This window comes from Monodon monoceros, unplaced genomic scaffold, assembly GCF_005190385.1.
Source record: "Monodon monoceros isolate NGI ecotype Baffin Bay Population unplaced genomic scaffold, NGI_Narwhal_1 Super_Scaffold_16, whole genome shotgun sequence".
Lineage (NCBI taxonomy): Eukaryota > Metazoa > Chordata > Mammalia > Artiodactyla > Monodontidae > Monodon > Monodon monoceros.
In genome coordinates, this window is record NW_021703772.1 from 59,404,500 (window position 1) to 59,429,514 (window position 25,015).

General features: G+C 37.6%; 1 protein-coding gene across 2 annotated transcripts in view; it reads right to left on the reverse strand.

Moving 5' to 3' along the window:
• Positions 1-25,015, reverse strand: part of MAP3K20 (mitogen-activated protein kinase kinase kinase 20) — a 173,843-nt gene that overhangs the window by 76,472 nt on the left and 72,356 nt on the right. For both annotated transcript variants that reach the window (XM_029225330.1, XM_029225329.1), the window contains exons 3-7: positions 14,984-15,071; positions 9,321-9,422; positions 5,063-5,128; positions 1,360-1,388; positions 1,104-1,241 (exon numbers count right to left, since the gene is read on the reverse strand). In XM_029225330.1, coding sequence (XP_029081163.1) covers positions 1,104-1,241; positions 1,360-1,388; positions 5,063-5,128; positions 9,321-9,422; positions 14,984-15,071 — 423 coding nt within the window. The remainder of the gene's footprint in view (positions 1-1,103; positions 1,242-1,359; positions 1,389-5,062; positions 5,129-9,320; positions 9,423-14,983; positions 15,072-25,015) is intronic.

Genomic DNA, 25,015 nt, shown 5'->3' on the forward strand with positions numbered 1-25,015 from the left:
ACCTAGAGACTGATGAACTCTAAAGAAAAAGGAATGGGTTTGACAGTGTTGGTTTCCTGTGCTATCAGCTGTCACCTTCAGTTGAAAACACAGAAGTTCAGGAAGAAGAGGCATGTTGATTTGGTCTACAGTTAGACTGCTTTTTCCCCATTATTATGAAAGTCTCCTTTTAAGAAGTTATAAAATAGAGAGGCAATATGATCAGGAGATGAGAGGCGAAGACAAGGGGTTCCAAACACTATTTTGGACTTTTTAAAGGAAATACAGCATTTTTAGGGATAAAAAACTTATCCTCAAAAAAGGGCAACAAATTCCTTCGTCCACCAAGGAAACTCCCTGCCCACTCTCCCCTCCCTGCCTCTCCTCCCCCATTGCCCCCACTTCCTTCTCTCTGCTAATTCAGATACAACTTATTCCTCAAGAATGATCCATCTCAAAACTCCTCTAGCAGCTTCTGCTCCTTCACTTCATTCCTGTGGTCTCTCTTCCTTGAGCATCCCACCGGCACATTATTCTGTTCTTGTAACTATGTGGCTCTGCTGGTATTCTTATGTGAGACCTTAGATTCATGCTTCAGAAAGCCATTGCAGCAGACATGGGCAAGGCTATGTGCTAGATGATAAGCACATTTTCTTCTGTATTCTCCAGAAATTCACTAATCAGTTAAATGGTTGACATTTCCTGTTAATTAACTCATTTGGCAGATCCATTGGTGGTTTCTGAGCAACACATGACAACGAAGTCCTGTTCCACATTGTACCCACTGACTTGCAGAGATATTCTACAGACATATGTCCACCCAGGAAGGCACTCTCCACAGGAGGGCATCAGGCCCAACACTATTTTAGGTTCCATCTAAATTTGCTTCTTGCAGATGGCACTGGCTTCTTCTCAGCACAGGACAAAATAACTCAGATGCATAAAAATGATCAAAGTAAACCTTCTAGTAATTAGAAAATATTCTCTCTGTTGCCACTGCTCTGGGCATTCCACCAGAAACAGCATCATTGTTTTAAAACTGGGTTAAATTGTCATACCCCGCTTCTGCAAGTTGTTTGCTTTTTGCATGTCCTTTAGCAACAAAAAATAAGAAATGAACTCACCACACCATAGGAATATGTGTCACAAGTTTCAGACACAGGGAGACTCTGGATAACTTCTGGAGCCATCCACGGGAAAGTCCCAACCAAGGACATGTGCGTTGTGTGGTTGTGGAACCGAGAGGCACCAAAATCGCAGATCTGAGAAAAGAGAAACGAGTATCAACTTTTTACTCACTGACTAACAAAAGAATTACCAGTCACAAAACCTACATCTGAAATTAACGAAATTTTTAAAAATTAAAATAAAGAGTCCTACCTTCAACACCCCATCAGCAGCAATAACAACTAAAAGGAAAAAAAAAAGATAAATTATGAAACTCATCTAATTTGAGTTATACTGAAAAATATTATAAACTTCTATTTCTATCTTCCATATGGCATTATGAAAGGTAAAATTAAAGTATTTACTGCACTGAAGATTTTGTAAAAAGGAGCTGACATTAAAATAAAAATAAAAAACTAATTCTATGAGGTGCTGATTAAAAAAGGCTTCAAAACACTGGTTTTAAATTAAGTCCAGCAAGAAAGGCGTAGATTAGTAGTAGTCAAGAGAACCAAATTTTTACTTGGGTTTTGCCACTAGACTGTCAACATGATACTGAGGAATAATCAGCATTATTACTTCATGGTATATATGGTTTTTCCTCCCAGCTGAAGAGTAATTTTTCTTGAAGGCAGAGATAATACTCATTTATTTACTTATTCATACATTCATTCATTTAACAAATATTTGTTGAGCATATACTATGGGCAAGGCCATGTACTATGTTCTAGCAGAGGAAGGTGAGCAAGACCGACATTGTCTCAGCTCTGGTAGAGATTACAGTCTAATGGTAAAGACAGTTAAACATCTATAATAAAGTGGGATAAGTTCCATGATGAGAGGCATGGAGACTGCCATAGGACCAAAGAGCAGTCTAAGAAGTCAAAGTGTAAGGAGGCTGAAGTTTCCTGGAAGAAATGATGCGATGCTAACCAGAAAGAGGAGACCTGGGGGAGGAAAGCAGTTTTCTAAGCAGAAGAGTGAGCTTGTGCAAAAGGTCAGGAGCAGAGGAAAAGGCACAGCCCAGGTCCAGAAGAGCCTTTGTGAGAAATGGAAAGGCAATGAATGATTTTAAGTGCAGGAATGAAACGGTCAAATGTGCAGAGGGGAACAGAACACAGGTAAGTAGATCACTGTGTGCACCAGTGTTGTAGTCCAAGAGAGATGAGGATGCCTGCACTAAGGCTGTGGCAAAGGACGGGAGAGAAGTGGACCGAGTCAAGAAACAGGAAGCAGAATCAACTGGGCTTGGATTATTGGCTATGGGGGAGGAGGAGGAGAACTCAAAGAGGAAATAAAATAGAGGCCACACAGCATAATGGTTAGAACAGGAACTCTGCAATCGAACTGTAATTCCTTTTTATTTGATTACTGGATTAGGCAACTGGTATTGTCACTCACTGAGAAGGGAATGAAGGAATAATTTTTTGGGGGGTAGGCAGAAGATGAAAAGATCAACTTGGACACAGTACATTTTAGTACACAGATTTATAATGTTAGACTTTTTTAATGAACACTTATTAATCTTATGATAAAAAAAGTAGAAGTATTTTTTAAATAACTGAATATAGTATTAACCATATTTATATTTTTATTTGAAAAAATGTACAGCTTATTATATATAGTATCAAATTTACCCTTAGGCTATTTCTGTGTATTGGAACATGCAAAGGTTATTTTCTCCACTTATCAAGGTCATTAGTAACAGCTAATAAGTATTGCTAAACTACCATGTTCAAGGCACTGTGTGGCTTACAAAGGAAAGGCTAGAAACATTTCTTCAGGATTCTGCCCTTGGCCTTCTCCCTTCTTATGCTCTTATTCGCCCACTCCCATAAAAGCCCCAACTACATCTTAACACTCTCAAATAGATCTCAGCCTCAAAACTATATATCTATCTGCTTATTGAACATATTCACATACGTATCTTGTGAGTCACTGCAATGGGAAGCCTGTGCACTGCAACGATGAGTAGCCCCTGCTCACTGCAACTAGAGAAAGCCCACGCACAGCAACGAAGACCCAACGCAGCCAAAAATAAATTTACAGTTTGTGTAGTTACTTGATGTGAAAACACATACACACTGAAACAATATAGATCAAACTTTTAACAGTTTTGGGGTGGGGGTGGAGACAGAATAGTAGGACTTTCATTTTCTAAGTTATATAGATTTATTTATTTATTTATTACATTTATTTATTTTTGGCTGTGTTGGGTCTTCGTTGCTATGCACGGGCTTTCTCTAGTTGTGGCGAGCAGCGACTACTCCTCTTTGTGGTGCGTGGGCTTCTCATTGCGGTGGCTTCTCTTGTTGCGGAGCATGGGCTCTAGGCATGCGGGCTTCAGTAGTTGTGGCACGTGGGCTCAGTAGTTGTGGCTCGTGGGCTCTAGAGCACAGGCTCAGTAGTTGTGGCACACAGGCTTAGTTGCTCTGCAGCATGTGGGATCTTCCTGGACCAGGGCTCATACCCGTGTCCCCTGCACTGGCAGGCAGATTCTTAACCACTGTGCCACCGGGGAAGGCTGCAAACTGTAATTTCTAAAAATGGGAACATTCTCCATTGTTAGTCTTCATAATGACATCTTGGATAATTTAACCATTCTCCTCTCATGGGATATATAGGATATACTGGTAAACTAGATTAAAAGGAGAGATGTTAAACAACTTATTTAGATTGAAACTCTGAGCAAGAACTGAAAATGTACAAAGTCATAAAACTCTGATACTTCCTACTAGATTCTGTATTATTTCCTAATGACCTCCTGCTAGCCAATATATATTAAAAGTATTTAGCTCCAGGAAGCTTATGTCTAAGAAAAGCCAAAGGATAAGTGATGAAACCTAGAAAAGGGCAAGAACAATCAGCCAGAGTGAACTGTCAGGGTCAGGGTGCTGGTCCAACCTGGACTGCTGAGGAGTGGCAGCTGCCGACAACTTCCCCTTCTCCACCCCCGCAAGCATCAAGGTCCTGGGCAGCTGGTTGGATTCCTGAGTTCTCTTCCTCGGCTGGCCATGACTACCCATTCTAAGGATCACACTATTAGCAGTTACCCATTTTAACTGCAGTGATTTAAAGATTTTCTAAAAATAAATTGTTTTCCTCCTCCTCCATACTTAGAAGAATCACTTAGAAAGCAAGTAAAAAATTAAAGCATGTGAATGAATTGACAGCAAGATTTTTTGTTTTTAAGTAGCAAACTCTGAGTGCTGGCTAGCTAAATAATCCCACTGCCTTTTTCCATTAATTTTCAAGTGATGTAATGGACAAAGCATTCTATTACCACTCCTACTTGAAGGTAACATCTAATCCTGCCATTTAAAAGTGCTCACTCTCCGAATTATAAAATACAGGATCATAAATAAACTTTAGGAAGTAGAGAAGAAGAAAAAGAAAGCTCTTACTTTCCAAACCTGTGCTGATCATTTTTGGGCACTCCTTCGGGTAATGTGAGTGACATAAAAAATTTACACCAAATAACTCAGGAGTAACAAGAACAAAACTGCAAACTGCTAGTACAGAGAGCCATCTAAAAATAGAAGAACTAGAAATACACAACTATGTGCTTTGACCAGCAATACCTGTTTTAGAAAATGATTCTAGAGAAATAATTAGGGATGTGTTGAAAATTTCTACTGAGAAGTATTAACTTCAACATTTCTTATCATAGAAAAAATAATGTAAACAACCCAAATGTCCATATTCTGTGCTACTTATACAGTGGAATACTATGCAGCCCCTTGAAATAATGTGGAGGATTTTAACATTTATTAATAGAGGAAAGATTTTCACAGTATCAGCAGTGAGTCAAAACAGCAGGTTACAAAAGAGATGGAAAGCATGATGCCTATTTCTATACAACGGTGCATGTATTTTATAATAAAATAGGTAAAATAAAAACATATGACTACGTTACCATTTCTTGACTTGAGATCTCTGTGAATCACCTTGACAGGAGCCTCCATATGTAAATAGTGCATTCCTTTTTGTACAAAAAGGAAGAAAGGCCTATTAATATAATTTTTCAACATTGCATCAGTATTACCTTTCTATTTTAAACATCAGTATTACTTTCCATATTTTTGCAAAGGATTTAATAGCAAAAACTAAATTCATGTGCTCTGTTCTTCCATGATGGATAAAATAGGGACAGGATATGCCCATATTAAGACAATTTATATGCTAAGAAAAATTTATGTGCTTTAACTTCTTAGAAGTTGGAATTTGATTGTGGATAAAGCTAGCTTCTTATAATACCCAATAAGGACACCTTAATTTTCTGGAGTCTGCAAGAAAATAGCACAGATACTACTGGAAGAAATGCTCCAATGACTAAGGTATTCTATACTACCAACTGCCTTCTAAATCAGCCAAAGTTCTGACCAAAAATTTCAGTTTTCATTTGCATGTCTGCAGTTACCCAGTGAAGCTTGGTTTCTCAGTACTCATTCCAGTAAGACCCTGGGAGTGGAGGTGGGGTAGGGGTGGGGAGAACTGATTGGATTCATTAGTTGTGGTTGGTAAAGGATTTGGGGATCCTCAGATAGAAAAATATACAGTAGTTACAAAATATTTTATTCTTCTTACAAGGATAAATCTTCGACATAATATATATTTAAATGTACTCCAAAATTCTCTACAACATATTGAAAGTCAGGTTACTTCAGTAAATTGGATGTATATAGAGTTTCATTATTTTGAATTAAAAAATGACTCTTTCCCAGTATTTATACAGTCTATTCCCCTTAGAATAAAGAACAAGAGCATTTTCTACTGAAACATTTCCTCTCTTTATTTCTCAAGTTGTCTTTTCTAAACAATGGAATAGCCCCTCACCCCAATCAAACAGGTTCCTTTGGTTAATGAACTATCTTTTTTTTTTTTTTTTTTTTTTGCGGTACGCGGGCCTCTCACTGCTGTGGCCTCTCCCATTGTGGAGCACAGGCTCCGGAAGCGCAGGCTCAGCGGCCATGGCTCACGGGCCCAGCCGCTCCGCGGCATGTGGGATCCTCCCGGGCCGGTGTCCCCTGCATGGGCAGGCGGACTCTCAACCACTGCGCCACCAGGGAAGCCCTAATGAACTATCTATTGAAAAATAATTTAATAACTAGGCCTTGGTTCTTTTTTTTTCAGTATATAGAAAATTTCAGTTTTATAAAGGCTAATTTTAAAAATAATCTATTATTTTCTACATTCTGATTATTATATAGTGAAGAATCATGAAAGAACAAAGAAAAATTTCAAAAAATTTAAATTCTTGCCATATAAAGATATTACTGAAGAGTCAACAAAAGTATTAGTAATTCAAATGATCTTAAACAAGATATAACTGGAATAAAAGAAAAATTTCTTCTAATATTAAGTTCTACATATTCTAAGCTGTGAAAATTCAAAAGCTACAACTCAGGTAACTTTTAATAATTTTTATGACAGAATTTCATAGTTATTTCTCTTTGTCTTTAAGAATCAAATTCCTGAATAATTTTTTAGGTAGAAACTAATTAACTATTAGAGGTAGACCTAGATCATTTCTACATTTGCTGACAATAAAGAATTTCAAAAAACGTTCAAGCACAGAAGCTTTAAATACAGGCACTTTTCTTCCTCATGGCAGCTATTACGAGAAAAAGTGTTGTAACTTATTTGTGTCTAACATATAATATACATTTATAGAATATTTAGTGTACATAAAAAATTGTAATCAAAATCATATAAAATTCTATTTAATGTGTTTTTATAGAGCTATCTACAATTCTGTCTGCCTTATGTTTATTGCAAAAAAATAGGAATGCTGAAAAATATTTTCATCAATTTTAAGATTCAGAGTTTCCTAAAAAAAGATTTCACAGGAGTCACTGGGGAGATTTGGAATCAATGATGACCATTTGGAGATTGGATCCTGGTTTATTTGCTTTAATTGTTCCTTTTACCCATTGTTGACTGACCTGTAGCAATTTCAGCTATACTGGCTGGTCTGCCCTCTCTCCCTCTTCCCAACCAGAAAGAAGAGAATCTTTTTTTTTTGCCTTTTAGGAGGTTTTCTCTTTGCAGTGATGTTAAGCAATGCCTATTTCAAAATGCACGAATCCACTCTTATTTGAAATGAATTATTCATCCTTTCATTTCTCAACATCTTGTTGCTTCAGTGGCTTCGGTCATGGTCAAACTGAAGGGCACAGCTGAATTCAAAATGGAATCAACAGAAATCAAGCCTTCCTATTTCATCTCCAAGTTCTACACATAGCTTTATCAGAGAGGGTGGAAGTCATTCTGAAAGCACTGATTTCTTCTTCCTTTCGTAGGCCATTTCAAGTATTAAGTATTACTTGTGACTACACATAAACAAGTCTCTTCCCTGCCTCACGCTTCTCACCTGAGTCCAAACACATTAGAACTTGCCTTTCAGATTAATTCATCAGCCGCCAAAAGGTGATTTTATTACCGTGTGGCTCTGGACACTCCCATTTTCTCCACCCCTATTTTTTACCTCTAGTTCCAGTGTGCTATTTAGTCCTATTCCTTTTCCTCCTTGTACTTCTGATACAGAGTCCAGGGCTCTTGAGAAACCACAGGAATGACTGAGCTGATCTGGAGCCAAAGGACTTGCCCTACAGACAGGGACTGTTGCAGGGGAAGGGACCAGGAGGGATGAGGTTTACAGGCTGGGGGCCAGAGAAGCTTAAGTGGAGGGTGTACAGCTGGAAGCTGAGTGACTGGTGTCGGTTGATTTGTTTGCTGTCTATCCATCTTAAGTGCCATTAAGTAATAAGATGGGTGTAATTGGCTGAGCACCCTAAATGCAAATGTCTGTAAGGTGAAGTGTTTTAAGTCAAGGACTGCTTGTATATGTATTTACATTTCTGTAAGTGTATTTCCACAATGCTTCAGGCAGTTTCCAATAATAGCACATTACCCTGCTTACAAACAGGTGGCCTACTGATATGCAGAGAAGTGGCTATGATGTTACATGAAAATGTCTTGAAGAATGTGAAATTTTAAGGCTGATTTGAGACGTCTGATGCATGAATACACAATTAAGTTAATTAACACAGCCAAAGCCTTAGGTATACCATCCTAAACATAGAGCTTATTATTCTTATAAGGTAATGAAGTATCATTCAAGCAGCAGCATTTAGCATGAAACTTTTTTTTTTTTTTTTATAATTTTCACTTTCTCCATTTGAAGAATTTGGCAGGTGTTGATGAAACTTAAAGCAGACAAGATAATTCCCCAAAGGAAAGGCTATTGCTTTTGGAAGTCCCTGTGTAACTTCCCAGTGAAAGCAAAGTATGAGTTGCTTTCCTTATTGGATGCTAAATATTCCTTTATTTGCTTTGTAAAGAGATGTTGGTAGAGATTGGAGCGGCAAAATGCAAAGGAGTTAATTGCTCCAGTAAAATTTGGAAAGACTTGCTTTCTAGGGGTTGCTAGAATACAAACGTAACCATCAGCATTCATTAGATTAAGTTGTTTCCAAAGCAACTTTGACAGTTATAAATAAAACTCAGAAACATTCAGTTAGGAAAATGGAAAATAAAAAGATAAAAATAAATGGAATTTAAATTGCTTTAGAAAGCATTTGTCTATGCAGGAATTTATGAGGGAAAAAGAGCTAGGCACCTTGTTTAGGCATATTGTGTATTAAAAATATTTCATTTCCAAGGGTGATTTCCAAGTTTACATTAAATATAAAATAAAATCTGAATTGCTTTTGCATGGCAGGATAAATAAAAAAATTTTTTCCAAGTGGTTACTATTTTTAGCATATTATTATGTATCCGAAATGAGTAGAACTAATCCTACAGTAAGTCATGTTTTCTGGATACTGCATCTAAGTAGAGACCTGCAGCACAACAGAATTATAATCTTTCCATTTAATGTATCAAACAAGCTGGCCAATTACAATGTCACAAAATAGGGCAAAAATGCTGCCTTGGAGCCACTGATTTTGTTGGAACTTGGTTTTTGGTAAAAAAGAAAGGAAGGAGAGAAAAGGAATGCAGGAGTAGAAAGGCAATGACCTAAAATATTATGTGCACAGTAAGCTGCAGAATTCTTGCTACTTTTGGTCTGAAAAAAGAACATCTTAAGATACAGAATAAGAAATCCTCCGACTAAAGTCACTATGTCAGGATGCTCTCCATCAATTCTGTAAGAATACATGAAGCATTACCTTTGGCTACATCAGTGGCCCAGGTCATAATGTGATCCATGTCCATCTCTTCACTTCTGTTACTGTTAATGTAATCATAGAGTGACCCCAGAGAAGCATATTCTATTTTCAAAGGAAACATAAGCATATAATTAAAACCAAGGTACATTTCAGAAATAAGACTTCATAGTTTCATTGGGAAAATGTGTTAAATAATTTAACAAAAGGCATTAAAAGTTTATAAAAACTGTTCCATGCCGTTTCTAAAAGTTTCTAAAAGTGAATATCATCCTGGTAAGAAATCTGTCAAAGACAAGACCACTAACAGAATGAATAATAAAACTTGAGCTGACAATGAAATCCAAAGACATTCAGATGAAATTCAGAAACACAAGGATGTTGCAAGAATGTATTTGAAACAAAGGTAGGCATGAATATAGGTATTTCTTCAAAAATTTGTTATTCTTATGAGATAAGATGAAACACATAAGTCAGAGGGTTTATGTGACAATGCAAACAAATCAGTATTTGTTGCATCAGGATTTAGAAGAGCCCTCAAATTTGAAGCACAAAAGGCCAAGAAAGTGAGAACATTCCTTTAAAAATGGCTTTGAGATATAAATTCTCTATCTTAAAATTCACATACTGTAAGTGTACAATTTGATAATTTCTATGATCCATTTTCAGTTTACTTTTGTGTATGGTTTGAGGTGAGGGTCTAAGATTTTTTTTTTTTTTTGCATGTGGATTTCTAATTTTCCCAGCACAGTTTGTTGAAAAGACTATCCTTTACCCATTTAATAGTCTTGACACTTTTGTTGAAAATCAATTGACCATCAATGCAAGGTTTTTTCCCCTAAATATTTAATTTTGCTCCATTGCTCTATATGCCTGTCCTTGTGTCAATACTGCACCATGCTAATTACTACAGATCTGTAATAAGTTTTTTTTTTAACATCTTTATATAATAAGTTTTGAAATGCGGCAAAGACCTTAAACTTAGATCTTTCTTAAAACTGGTTTGGCTATTCCAGTCTTTTATATTTCTATGTGAATTTTAGGATCACCTTGTCAATTCCTTACAAAAAATGTCTGCTGAGATTTAGACAGGAATTGTTTTGAATTTGTAGATCAATTTGGGAGAACTGCTGTCATAACAATATTGAGTCTTCCAAGCCACGAACATGTAATCTTTCCATTTATTTAGAACTTTATTTTCTCTCAGCAATGTTTTGTACTTTTCATTGCACAAGTCTTAACACTTCTTATGTTAAATTTATACCCCAATACTATTAAGTTTATACCAAAGTACTATTCTTTTTGATAGTACTGTGAATGGAATGGTTTTTAAATTTCATCTTTAGACTGTTCATTCCCAGTATATAGAAATACAATTAATTTTTTTTTTTTTTTTTTTTTTTTTTTGCGGTTCGTGGGCCTCTCACTGTTGCGGCTTCTCCCGTTGTGGAGCACAAGCTCCGGACGCGCAGGCTCAGCGGCCATGGCTCACGGGTCCAGCCGCTCCGCGGCATGTGGGATCTTCCCGGACCAGGGCACGAACCCGTGTCCCCTGCATCGGCAGGCGGACTCCCAACCACTGCGCCACCAGGGAAGCCCCCTACAATTAATTTTTGTATATTAATCTTGGATCCTTGTGACCTTGCTTACCCTGTTTATTAGTTTTGGTAGTTTTTTGTGGATTCCTGGGGTGTCCTGAGTCTTAGAGAATCATGTCACGTAAGACCGTTTTACCTCTCCCTTTCTAACCTGGATGCCTTTTATTTTCTTTTTCTTGCCTGATTAAACTGACTAGAACCTCCAGTACAATGGTGACTAGATGTGACAAGAGCAGAACCTCATTTCCTTGTTCCCAACCTTAAGGGAAAAACATTCAATTTTTCACCTTTAAGTAAGATCTTAGCTGTGGGTTTTAATAGATGCTATTTATCAGGCTGACAAAATTGACTTCTATTTTTAGCCTGTTGAGATTTCTTAGCGTAAATGGGTGTTGTAGAATGCCAAATCGTTTTTGTCTTTTATTCTATTATCTATTATGATGCTTTATATTAATTGATTTCAGATGTTAAATCAACCTTACATTTCTGGGATAAATTCCACTTGGTTGTGGTGTATAGTCCTTTTTATTGGTGGCTGTATTCAGTTTGCTAATACATAGTCAAGGATTTTTGCATCTATGTTCAGGAGGGACAGTGGTCTGAAGTTTTCTTATTATGTTTTTATCTGGCTTTGATATTAGGATAATACTGGCCTTATAGAATGAGTTGGTAAGTGTTCCTTCTTCTGTTTTCAGAAAGAGTATGGGAAGGACTGGTGTTATTTTTTCTATAAACATTTGATAGTATTCACCAGTGAAATCATCTGGGTCTGGCGTTTCATTATGAAGATATTTTAAATTATAAATTTAAATTTCTTTACTTATAGTTCTGGTCAGATTTTTTGTTTCTTCTTGAGTCAGTTTTGAAATTTTTTATCTTTTCAGGGACTTGTTCATTGCAACTAAATTGTCTAATTTGTTGGCATAAAGTTGGTCATAACATTCCCTTATAATCCTTTTAAATTTCTGTAGGGACTGTAGTGCTATCCTCTCCCTCATTCCTGGTTTTGCTAATTTGTATTTTCTTTTTTGTTGGTCAGTCCAGCTAAAGGTTTGTCAGTTTTACTGATCTTTGCAAAGACCAAACTTTTAGTTTCATGGATTTTCTCTATTATTTTTCTGTGTTATTGCATTCTGCTCTAATCCTTATTATTTCCTTTCATTGGGCTTGCTTTGGGTTTATTCTGTTATTTTTGCAATTTGTTAAGGTTGGAGCTTAATGATCAATTTCAGACCTTTTTTTTTTTTTTTTTTTTTTTTTTGCGGTACCCGGGCCTCTCACTGTTGTGGCCTCTCCCGTCGCAGAGCACAGGCTCCGGACGCGCAGGCCCAGCGGCCATGGCTCACAGGCCCAGCCGCTCCGCGGCACGCGGGATCTTCCCGGACCGGGGCACGAACCCGTGCCCCCCGCATCGGCAGGCAGACTCCCAACCACTGCGCCACCAGGGAAGCCCAGACCTTTTTTTTTTTAACATAGATGTTTAAAGCTATAAATCCCCCCCCAAGTATTACTTTATCTGCCACCTAAAATTTTGATATGCTACATTTTACTTTTCTCTCTGTCCAAAATATTTAAAAATCCACTGTAGTTTCTTGACTCACTGGGTATTTAGAAATATGTTGTTTAATTTCCAAATATTTGGGAATTTTCCAGGTTTCTTTCTTGCATTAATTTCTAACTTAATTCTATTGTAGTTGGAGAACTTTTCAGTCCTTTTAGATATATTGAGATTTATTTCATGGCCTAACTTATGTATGCTAAAGAATGTTCCATGTGCCCTTGAAAAGAATATGTATTCTTTGTTGGGTGGTGTATTCTATGTATGTGAGTTAGGTAGAGTTGGTTGAGAACGTTTGTCAAGCCTTCTATATCCTTGCTGATTTTCTATCTAGTTGTTCTCTCAGTTACTGAGAGTGGGGTAATGAAATCCATTATTGTTGAACTGACTATTTATCCTTTAAAGTCTGTCAATTTTTGCTTCATGTACTTTGAGGACCTATTGTTAGCTGTATATACATTTACAATTGCTGTATCTTCCTGATATGCTCATCCTTTTATCATTATGAAATGACCCAATTTATCTCTAGTAATATTTCTTTTCTTAAGCCTATTTTGTCTGAAATTATGATAGTTACTCCAGTTCATGGTTATTGCTTGCACGGTAGTACAGAATTAAGGTTTCCAAAGATCAAAGAAAAGATGGTCCACTATTGTATCTTTTCTTTTGACTTTGGAGATTGAGATTCTAGTCACCCCATTTCTCTGTAGATCTGGGAGAAAAATGTTCACTTCCCTTCCAAGGGAAATAAAATGGCAGCTGCCTCTTGGACTCTGTTCGAGGTCTTATAAGCAGATTTTAGAAAATCTTCTCTGTGATGAGAAGTTTCAGCAAACACACATGCACAGGTGCACACATACACATACACACTCTCACCCAGAAATCATCAATTCTAGTCCCTTAATTCACGTATGAGAAAACTGAGACACAGATCATCAGTGACCCACCTATGCAGCTTTGGCAGAATCAAGACAAGATTTCATCTCTCAATTCCTATTCTGGTGTTCATTCCATTCCATCACTCTGATAAATTATTCTTTCAAGTCCTCAGTATGAGTGACAACAGCTGCCTGCTGTAATAACCTTTTCTATTAACAAGTACACTCAGGTTGGAATAGATTCAAGCCATTCAAGATTCCCCCCTCAGAACCCCAACATCTGAGAAAGACAATGAGGTTCTAAAGAGAGGGAGCTAGCTAGGCGGGGTGATCAAGGTGTGTGTGCCTGTCTCTTTCTGCCTTAACCTTCCCGTACTAAGACTTATTTGTGTTCATTTCAAGAGGCAGGGCAAGTGCTATCATCCCCTACCCATTTGATCTTCCACACTTGACTCAGTTCGTGTACGTATGTCATCCCTCAGCATCTGTGGGGGGTTGGTACCAGGACCCCTTGCAGATACCAAAATCCAGATACTCAAGTCCCTTATATAAAATGGAGCAGTACAGTCGGCCCTCCACATCCGTTGGATCTACAGTGTGCTCATAGGCTTCTTGCATACAAGAAGAGGAGATTCTGTATAAAATCAAATTGAGAAATGTATACCACTGTGGTTCTACCACTGGCTGGGTAACCTTGGGAAAGTACTTAAGTTAGAGTTTTAGTTTCTTATGTGAAATAAAATTACTTTATCTATTTCATAGGGTTATTCTAGCTGTTAGATGAGATAATTTATAAGGAAGTACCTAATCCAGCCCTTTTTACTGAGGGTGTTTTGTCATTTTATATAAAGACAATCCAAGTCCTTAACACTACAGTAGAAGAAGAGAGGGCTAATCTTTTAAGGTTTTCTTTTTTGCTTTGTTTTGATCAAAGAACTGCCGTGATAAAGAACCTGGTCAAAGTTACGTATTGTAAAATTGAGCACTATACTTATCATAGACCTGAAGCTGCTCATTGGATTATACAAATATGAGTATAAAGTATTAAAAATATGTGCCTTTCTGTGTTTTTATACGGCAAAATTTTCTGTGTGCTCCTTTTTGGAAAGGGTATTTCCATCAGTTATAAACTGCTGCTCCAAATTATGTGATAATTTAGATCAAGGTCATTATCAACGCAGATGACCAAATCTGAAAAATATTCTCATGTCAGAGGCCTTGAAAAAAGAATGCTCTAACGGGATTAAAATGCCTTGCAAAGAATTATAACATGAATAGCTCAAGAAATCTTAATTTGTAAAAGGTCACAGAGTTACAAAAAACATCGCTCATTTCAACTAATTAAATGAAATTTTAGTTAAATGGCACCTTTAAATATTGGTAGTGCAGCTGCGAGTGCATTTAAATAGCATTTACGCAGATATAATTAGCACAATTAAACATGGGTAGAAGTGGAAACACCATTCTTAATTATATTGATATAATCAGTTTTATTAATGCTTTATAGCAACAAAAGTGACATCTGACAGTAGCACACAATTCATGACAGAACCTAATATTAAGCATTTTAGCATATTAAAGAATCTAAAGCTAGGTAATTGGGGAAAGAAAAAAGTCAAATAGAGTTCTTACCTGTGACGATACCATAGTTGGGAGGTTCAAGAATTACTCCGTAAAACTGGATGATGTTTCTGTGACTGAGGACACTGAGTATTTCTGCCTATACAAAAATCAAATACAAAATTGCATAAAATTTCACATTTATAAAAGTCTCATAAAATAAGTTTCCTACTCAATTTTCTTTTACATACATTTACAAAGATGTATATGTGCTCAACAAGTATGTGATGCTGATAAAACTGTCTTTGGCAGCACTCTTGACAGATTAAGAATTTATATATTGAAGCTTTCTGAAAAATTTAAAAAAGAAGTGGGGTTGAACTGGCGGCAGAAGAGGTGCTTACTAGCAAGCTGGCATGACTGACAGTGGAAGGGGATGACTAAAGAGGGGAGATGCCACATTTATTTACAGTAAAAGCCCTCTTCCTAAAAGTCAAGTACATTTTTTCCTGCATAATATTTCTTTTGGGAGACTGCAACAAGACTGAACTTCTGTCGGTTGGATGAGTAGTCATGACAAAATTACGGCAGGGTTTCTTAACTATTACTGGAATAGATTCAGGTAATACCTATTTATATTATTTATCTAACCATTTATTTAAAATATATTATTGCTCTTGTACCGTATGCAAAGTACTGTAAAGGACAGACACGTGGATTCTTGACCTTCAGTGGTGATTTGATAGGGAAGCCAGACTTTACACTGTGAAATGTGTTAATTATTAGAAAACTGTACTGCAGAGTGTCACGGTAAAAAATACTGTTTATTAAACTTAATTGTTTTTAATTAATTAATTTATTTATTTTGGGCTGCACTGGGTCTTTATTGCTGTGATGGGCTTTCTCTAGTTGCTGCAAGCAGGGGCTACTCTTTCGTTGGGGTGCACAGGCTTCTCGTTGCAGTGGCTTCTGTTGTTGTGGAGCATGGGCTCTAGGCCCACGGGCTTCAGTAGTTGTGGAATGTGGGCTCAGCAGTTGTGGCTCACGGGCTCTAGAGCGCAGGCTCAGTAGTTGTAGCACACGGGCTTAGTTGCTCCGTGGCATGTGGGATCTTCCTGGACCAGGGCTCGAACCCGTGTCCCCTGCATTGGCAGGTGGATTCTTAACCACTGTGCCACCAGGGAAGCCCTAAACTTAATTTTTTAAATGAAAAATAAAAGAGGTACCACAGTGTATATCTGCTAATGTCTACAGGAGGATGTTCTCTAGATTAAGTAAATTACATGTAGTCATTAAAATTTTATTGCTTTTGTGGAGTTAAAATATGGCTAATCAAGAGTTAAAAGTACAATTAAAGTCAGCAATGAATAAAAATGGAGAAGCCTTGGTCATAAAGGAGACTCCCCTTTGGGAATTTGCACATTTGTTATACATTTTTCTTTTCATAGTAGGAGTTGAGTTTTCATTTAAAATGCTGTGAAACTTGTTTTGAAGGTGGTGTGACTAGATAGAAAACAGAAGGTTGAGGGTTGACAAGGGATCAATGTGGGAACAAGAGAAAGGAACATTATTCGTGATTGGATGAGACATTTATCAAGGTTGATTTGACAGTTTTTTCTTTTAGTAATATAGGTGTTGAAGGGAGCCATCAAAACGATTCCTTAACATTCACTGAGCGTCCACTGTATGTAGAGGTTCTGTATTCATCAAACAACCTTCTCATAGTTTAGTTTTCCAAGTAGAAAGAAAATGCATTAATTGAGTAATAAATACAATTATTCATCCATGTGACAATTCTACTTCTCATTAAATAATCATAAATGACCTTGGTTGTAAAAATTGAGTTCATGTGAAGCTTGGAAATCATAAGCCCTCTATTTTTTTAAAAATTAATTTATTTTATTTATTTTTGGCTGCATTGGGTCTTCATTGCTGCACGCGGGCTTTCTCTAGTTGCGGGGAATGGGGGCTACTCTTCGCTGCGGTGCGTGGGTTTCTCATTGCAGTGGCTTCTCTTGCTGTGGAGCACGGGCTCTAGGCATGCGGGCTTCAGTAGTTGTAGCACGTGGGCTCAGTAGTGGTGGCTCAAGGGCTCTAGAGCACAGGCTCAACAGTTGCGGCACACGGGTTTCGTTGCTCCGTGGCATGTGGAATCCTCCCTGACTAGGGCTCGAACCCGTGTCCCCTGCATTAGCAGGCGGATTCCTAACCACTGCGGCACCAGGGAAGCCCCAAGCCCTCTATTTTTAAGTGGCAGGTCAACTCTTTTGTGAGTAAAGAATGAGAGTTCAATGTGAGGAAGCATTAATGTTGGGACTAGTATTGGTCAAAATAGGGGACTGTTATCCTTTGGTGTGTTTTGGTATATTCTTTGGAATATCTAAATCCTGTGACCATTAAAAATGTTTGTAACAATAAAGAATAAATACAAGAATATTCTGAATCCTTGGAGAACCTTTTTTTTAAAAAGTTTATTTATTTTTGCTCATTGGGTCTTTGTTGCTGCACGCGGGCTTTCTCTAGTTGCAGCGAGCGGGGGCTAACTCTTCGTTGCGGTGCGCGGGTTTCTCATTGCGGTGGAGCACGGACTCTAGGCACGCGGGCTTCAGTAGTTGTGGCTTGAGGGCTCTACAGCGCAGGCTCAGTAGTTGTGGCGCACGGGATTAGTTGCTCCGCGGCGTGTGGGATCTTCCCGGACCAGGGCTTGAACCCGTGTCCCCTGCATTGGCAGGCGGATTCTTAACCACTGCGCCACCAGGGAAGCCCTGGACGACCATTTTATAATTCAGCACGACATGGGATTTTCAGTGTTCCAGCTAGTTTTCATGCTTACGTTTAAGATATTGACAAATTATACCCTGCAGAGAGAATTTATCTTTTCAGGTATTGGTAAGCATGTCTAACAGCTCTTGAGTAGGCATATGCTAATGACAAAACAACAACTATTATCTTGTGTCCCTTTGTTGTGCTCGTATTTTAATTTTTTTAGTTATAAAAAACTCTTGTAGTATGATTTGCAAGTAAAAGACATTTTTATGGAATAAGACTTTAGGTTCCAATTTAATAAACTAAGAATTTGATTTAACATCTTGAAAACAACATGCTATTTTACAGTGCTGTACTAGTTTCATGGAAATGGGCTAATAATAAGCAGAGGTAGATTAAACAAATAAGTGGTATTTGCAATAAATGAAGGCCAAGTGTCACCATGTTACTAATTCAAACAAGCTCCAACAGAAATACCTGGGATTAACTGAATTACTAAAACCTGTACTTGTAGCAGCCAGTAACTGATAGCAAGCGTATGTATTATGTAGATTTGCCTTTATAGGCACCTGCTTGCCAACAGTTCATTAATGGAAATTGCTGAAGTAAATATGCAGCAAATAATTTTTCCTTAGATTGTTGTTTTCCAGATTTAAATTCTGGGATACTCTAGCAAATGGCCTGCACATCAAAATAATGGATTAGTGGTTTTAAAAAGTTCACTATTAAAAAGGAAACATAACAATGACGAAGGCTAAAATAATGCTCCATTGTACTGAAAACTGTAAATATCTTTTTACACTATTAAAACTAACAAAAGAATTATTTTTAGTACATATAATTTGATGAAAGTTGTTTATTTCTGTTGTATTGATTTTATAGTTGCATTTTTATTTAACTGAAAAATTGATTTTGATTTTACGAGCTATACACAATAAAGAGTTAATTCTTAGGTTTATGTTTACTCAAGTTACACTGAAATAATAATTTTAGTCAACACTGGAAGTCCAGATGACTTCATTTTTCTACACAATGTATTTACATTTCTGTTTGCAAAATGCTATTGTAAGAACTCTAACAGATACTTGTATGCGGACTCACAGCAGCATTATTCACAACAGCCAAAAGGCAGAAACCACCCAAGCATTCATCAAGTGACGAGCAGATAAATAAAACGTAGTAAATACAATGAGTATTATTTGGCCGTAAAAAGGAATTAAGTTCTGATACTTGCCACAACATGGATGAACTTTGAAAGCATTAGGCTAAGTGAATAAGCCAGGCACAAAAGGGCAAACATTGGATGATTCCACTTATATGACATATCTTGAAGCTGGCAAATTCACAGGTTAGAAAGAATGTAGATTAGAGGTTACCAGGGACTGGAAGAGGAAGAAATGGGGAGTTATCACTTAACATGTAGAATTTCTGTTTGGAGTGATGAAAAATTTTGGAAATAGATAGTGGCGATGGTTGATTTCAACACTGTGATTATAGTTAATGCCACTGAACCATACACTTAAATATGGTTAAAATGACAGATATTATGCTGTATGTATTTTACTACAATAAACATTTTAAACGTTTTAAAAATGTTATTCTAGACTTTTGCAGAGATGAATGACCATAATCTATTTACTAATCATCCAAGAGTTACACAACCCAAGGTCTAAAGATCTTTGGGGTAAATAAGTAGTTTTCCAGATTAGGACGTGAGGATTTAAGGAAAGACCAGGACAGACTACAGCAATTTAAACTCACGCTCAAAGATTCTCCATAAAATAAAGGATCCCAATGTGACAGACAAGTGGAGTAACCACAGGTCTATTCATAAAAATGTCTAGTAGTAATGTCCTTATCAGAGCACACAGATGTCTATACAGCTATTGTGTTTGCAGTAAGATATGTGACTGCTCCCATGGTTTCCAATCGGGGCTGGTTTCTTCTTCCCTCCCTCCCTCCTTCTTTCTTCATAGGAAAACTTATCAGGGATTTGGGGAGGAGGTGGGCACTCTGTTAATTTTCTTTCAACTGGCATTTCTAAGCATTTATGTGGGGAGATGACCCATTAGCTCAGTTGGCCATGTTTCCAGAACTCAACCAGCAGGTTCCAAATGGCTGATCCGATCAGAGAGAATAAGAGAAACTAAATATCATAATTTAACTAAATTTACTAAGTATCATAATTTAACTAAATTTAAGTTTAGGGGGTGGTTAACTTTTAACATCCTTCCTTTAAAGTACTTTCAACAGCTTTATAATAAGGTTTTAAGTTAATTAGTATCTTCATCTTCAGAGCAATCCCTTTCCCTCTATTCAAAACTTTTTTCAACCTAATCCCAAATTTTAATTTGTCTCTTTAATTTTGGAGAGCTACCATAGAACCCTTAAAGATTCTATGAGTTTTTTTCTTTTAGTTGAAGTATAGCTGATTTACAATATTGTGTTAGTTTCAGGTGTACAACAAAGTGATTCAGTTATATATATTTTTTCAGATTATTTTCCATTATAGATTATAAAATATTGAATATAGTTCCCTGTGCTGTACAGTAAATCCTTGTTGCTTATCTATTTTATGTACAGTAGTTTGCATCTGTTAATCCAATACTCCTAATTTATCTCTTCCCCTCTCTTTCCCCTTTGGTAACCATAAGTTTGTTTTCTTTGTAAGTCTGTTTCTGTTTTGTATATAGATGCATTTGTATTATTTTTTAGATTCCACATATAAGTGATACTATATAATATCTATCTTTCTCTGTCTGAATTACTTCACTTAGTATAATATTCTCTAGGTACATCCATGTTGCTGCAAATGGCAATATTTCATTCTTTTTTATGGCTGAGTAATATTCCACTGTATATACACGCGCGCACGCGTGTGTGTGTATATATATGTATGTGTGTGTGTGTATATATATATATGCCTCATCTTAAATCAGTGGGCCCTTGGGGGTTGTTTCCATGTATTGGTTATTGTGAATAGTGCTGCTATGAACATTGGAGTGAAAGATTGTTTGGGTTTTTTTTGTTTTTTTTTTTGTGGTACGCGGGCCTCTCACTGTTGTGCCCTCTCCCGCTGCGGAGCACAGGCTCCGGATGCGCAGGCTCAGTGGCCATGGCTCACGGGCCTAGCCGCTCCGCGGCACGTGGGATCCTCCCGGACCGGGGCATGAACCCGTGTCCCCTGCATCGGCAGGCGGACTCTCAACCACTGCGCCACCAGGGAAGCCCAGATTTTGTGTTTTTCAAGCTTGTTTTACATTTAAAAATATTCCATTGATAGTCTGTATGTATTTATGTGATAACATATTAAAAATAAAGTTGGGTTCACTTCTTTTTGTGAAAGAAAGATACCTATGGCACTCTACTTATCACTATAAAATCAAAGCAGTAGTTTATGAAGACCCATATCATGAGGCTGGCAGGCTCTATTTACATCTTATATTAGGAACAAGCTTTTCTCCCTGGTTGTCAACAGCTCTTAGCCGCTACATAGCAGCAGGACCGTGTCTCACAGGGTCCATCTTTCTGCCTGTGATGTGGTACCGACCACAAAGATAGTAGGTGTAAAAAAAAATCCAAGGTACACTTCTACTGTCCACGAGTGTCAGCTGCTCCTCCTTGCCCTCTGGTGTGTGGTATTTAAAACATTCCTGATTTCTGGAGGACCTTGATTTCTGAGGTCCTCACCAATTCCAAGAGTCTATGATTCCATCAGAGTATGATAGTAAAAGGAAGAAAAGTGGCTCATCCAATCCTTCAAAAGGAAGCAGTCTCCTTACTGCACTGTGCATTCAAGGTCAAAGGCTCTCTCCAAAGACAGCTCTGTCTCCAAAATATCAATCTGATCCAGCATCAGTATAGTCCCCCAAAGTTCAAGAAGATATGAGATGAACCCACATTTTTAAAAAAATTAAAATTACACATATAAGAAGAGAGATGGGGAAGAAATAAAATAACATATTGATTGTGGTTATCTGTAGGTAGCGAAAAGAATCATAAATGATTTTAAATTTTTATATATTTCCCAAATTCTTTACAATAAGTCTCTATAACTTTTGAATCAGAAAAAGTAATACATGCATGTTATATGTAATATATATGACTAGAGCATATAAATATAAAAATATTGATTTGCATGGAAATTCTGATTTTTCCCTAGGATTGGGTCAGGAAGAGATAAAACTCTTTCCTTACCTCCCCAGAACTACCCTAGGTATATAAAAACTAGTTTAGTTAACCTCTGAGCTATGAGTTTCTCTTGATATGGCTCCAGAGCAAACTAGTGTTCACCTGGGTTTTTCTTGAAGGCCATGGACTCTGAGAGGCCATGAGACAAAGGTGCTGGGCACTGAGTGCACCTATGCAGAGTCTGGCTCAGTGCTTTATTAAATCATCATCCTTCCTCTCCCTTCTGACATTTGCTCCTGTGGCCCAGTGCTCTTGAGGGAAGCCTTCCCTACGTTGCTCATCTTGCACCATGTCTAGTATAATACCACATGAGGGAGAAAGGTTAGATGCTTTATATACCAGAAGTACTCAATAATATCTGAAGGGTGGATGAACAAATAGTATTTGATGATAATGATATTAAATGTGTTTAAGTAATTGCCACGGTAAGAGTTCATGTTAGGTAAATGTTTACTCTGAACAGGACAGTAAGAAGATTAAAATGCCTGTGGGTGTGGCTTTGCTTTAATATTCATTCTGTTCTTTTACATGCATAAGGGTTACTTAAGGGTATTATTTTATAAGAATGACAGTCAATCAATTATACAACCATAGCAGAAGCCACATGGAAATTTATGTTCACCAGCTCATTATTGATTTGAACTTTCAGAATGAAGACTTGGATGGCTACAGGTTGCCTCTTGCAGGCTCTGCCGTCCACAACAATCAAACAGGCAAAATTTCTTGACCGCCCTTCCCTGTTTGGCTATTCTCCAAGCATGCCCTCATTGCACTTTTTCAGATTCAGAATGCAGAGGCTTGCTTAGTCTTAAACCTTCCAGTTCCAGTTTTCTACCCAATGCATTTTACCATTTATATTTCCAAAAATCACCTCTGCAAGTAAGCCAGCTTCTTATCAAGTCCACACTTTCCATACCCACTGTGGCAGACACTCCTCTACGACACACTGAAAAATGGAGCCCTGATTCTCAGGAGTGGGGCTACATTTCACGAAGGCTTCTTTCTATAGACTGAACGTGTTCCCCTAAAATTCATATGTTGAAACCTAACCCCCAATGTGATAGTATTTGAAGGAGGGGCCTGTGGGAGGTGATTAGGTCATGAGGGTGAAGCCCTCATGAATGAGATTAGTGCCCTTATAAAGGTGACCCCAGAGAATTCTCTCACCCCTTCCTTCTGCCCTGTGAGGGCACAGCGAGAAGATGGCCATCTGTGAACCAGGAAGCGGGTTCTCACCAGAAACTGGATCTGCTAACAACTTGGTCTCAGACTTCCCAGCCTCCAGAACTGTGATGAATAAATGTTTGTTGTTTATAAGCCATCCCACCTTCGGTATTCTGTTACAGTAGCCTGAATGGACTAAGACAGCCCTCTTCCTAGGCTTCGGCTAGTATCACAAAACTCTACAACAACTGAACCAGGCCTCTTATGAACAGGAGGGGTTCGAAAAGACAACGCCACTGGTCTTCTCAGAACAGCATACCTCTTATCATTATCCCCACAGAGCCCAGAACTATCGGACTTAGCAGTGGAATGTAAGGGAAAAGGGGAAATTCTTGATTTAAAAACTCCTAAAACAGTAGTGTGTTTACAAGTCTATAAGGTCGAAATACCTGGTTCTTTCAGGCAAGAAGTGGGTAGACCTTCCCTTCCCTTTTAACTCTTTCAGCCTCTGATTATAAAGATAACTGAGGCAGAATGTTCACTCCCAGTAATCAGAAGATTTACATATCAGATCACAAGAACCAGGGTCAAGAAAAAGTTGTTTAATTCATTGCATTTTTACTCCAAGAGTATCATGGCTAGAGGCATTTTCCTAAAATAAAAATTTGATTCTTACATGTACGGCAAGATGGAAAACCAGCCCCCGTTCCTCCTAAAAACTCAGTGCTATAGAACAACTTTAAAAGTAGGCTTGGATGATTCTCAATCCTGTATTTAATCACCAGAGTCATACCCAGGTCATGCTCTTTGAGTCATTTTAGGCTTAATGAGACTCATTCAATAACATGACAAGCAGCAAACCTCTCAGTTCTGTACGTTCTCTTTCAAATGCCGCCCTTTAGGTATTCAGGGAAATAAAGAAGGATAGATGAACTGAATTCAGGTTCCATAATATAATACAGCCTATATTCCTCATGACATTTGAGGTCATGAAAACTTTTCTTTGGAAGAAAAATGGCTAGAAATACTAAGGAGGAAAAATAAACAAGTCATTCTGCTCACTCTTCATGAACAGTCAAGATGGAGCCACGTGGGATGCATTACAAATGTCACTGGTACTGGGAAGTCTAAATTGCTCAGTGGTTTTCCTGGGGTTGCAGCAGACTCACCACATGCAGCTGCTTGGACAGCAGCCTAGGCTCCCCTCCAGGGATCAGGCTGCTCTCTAGTTAAGTACATACCCAACTAAGGGCAGACTAACCTGGCAGGATGGAAGGGTGGCTAAAACTGAATGAAATAAATAGTGAAGATTTAAGGATAGGGATTTAAGAGATATCTCCAAGGCATAAAAAGGCTAAGAGACTTTAGATTCTTCATGCTCACAACAGAATATCACTGTGATGACGTGAAAAAGTAAAATATATTATAAACAACCTGTATTCAGTTTGGGTGACAAAAGCACATTCAAGCACCTAACTTTCCACTAAACAACTTATGTAACTTGGTCAAAGAGATCACTTGGGGCTAAAATTACACAGAAAACCTCCCCAAAGAAAGCCTTTGAATAAGACTTGAAGTATGAACTAACGAAGGATTAGGCTTTTTTTTGAAATGAAAAGCAATATAATTTAATCAAAATCTAGATTAGGCGAGTGGAAATTTAAATTCTAATTACAAAATAGATGGCCCTGGAGCCACCTGGTCACTCTGGACCTTGTTTTCTTCCTAGAAAACTACTTGGTTGGACGAAATTATCTTCCAGATTCCTTCATGCTCTAAATTTCTTTCCATTTCTATAAAAAAAAAACAACTGATGCATTATTAACTACTTTATTCAGAGTGGGTGCTCAATAGATATTTGCTAAACTGAACTGAGGTAGTTAACTGTGGTGTGTTAGGACATCCTCTGGAGTCAAACAGGCTGAAGCATGAGTCTTGGCTATGCCACCAATAAGCTGGGTGATTTAAAGGAAGTTATTTAAC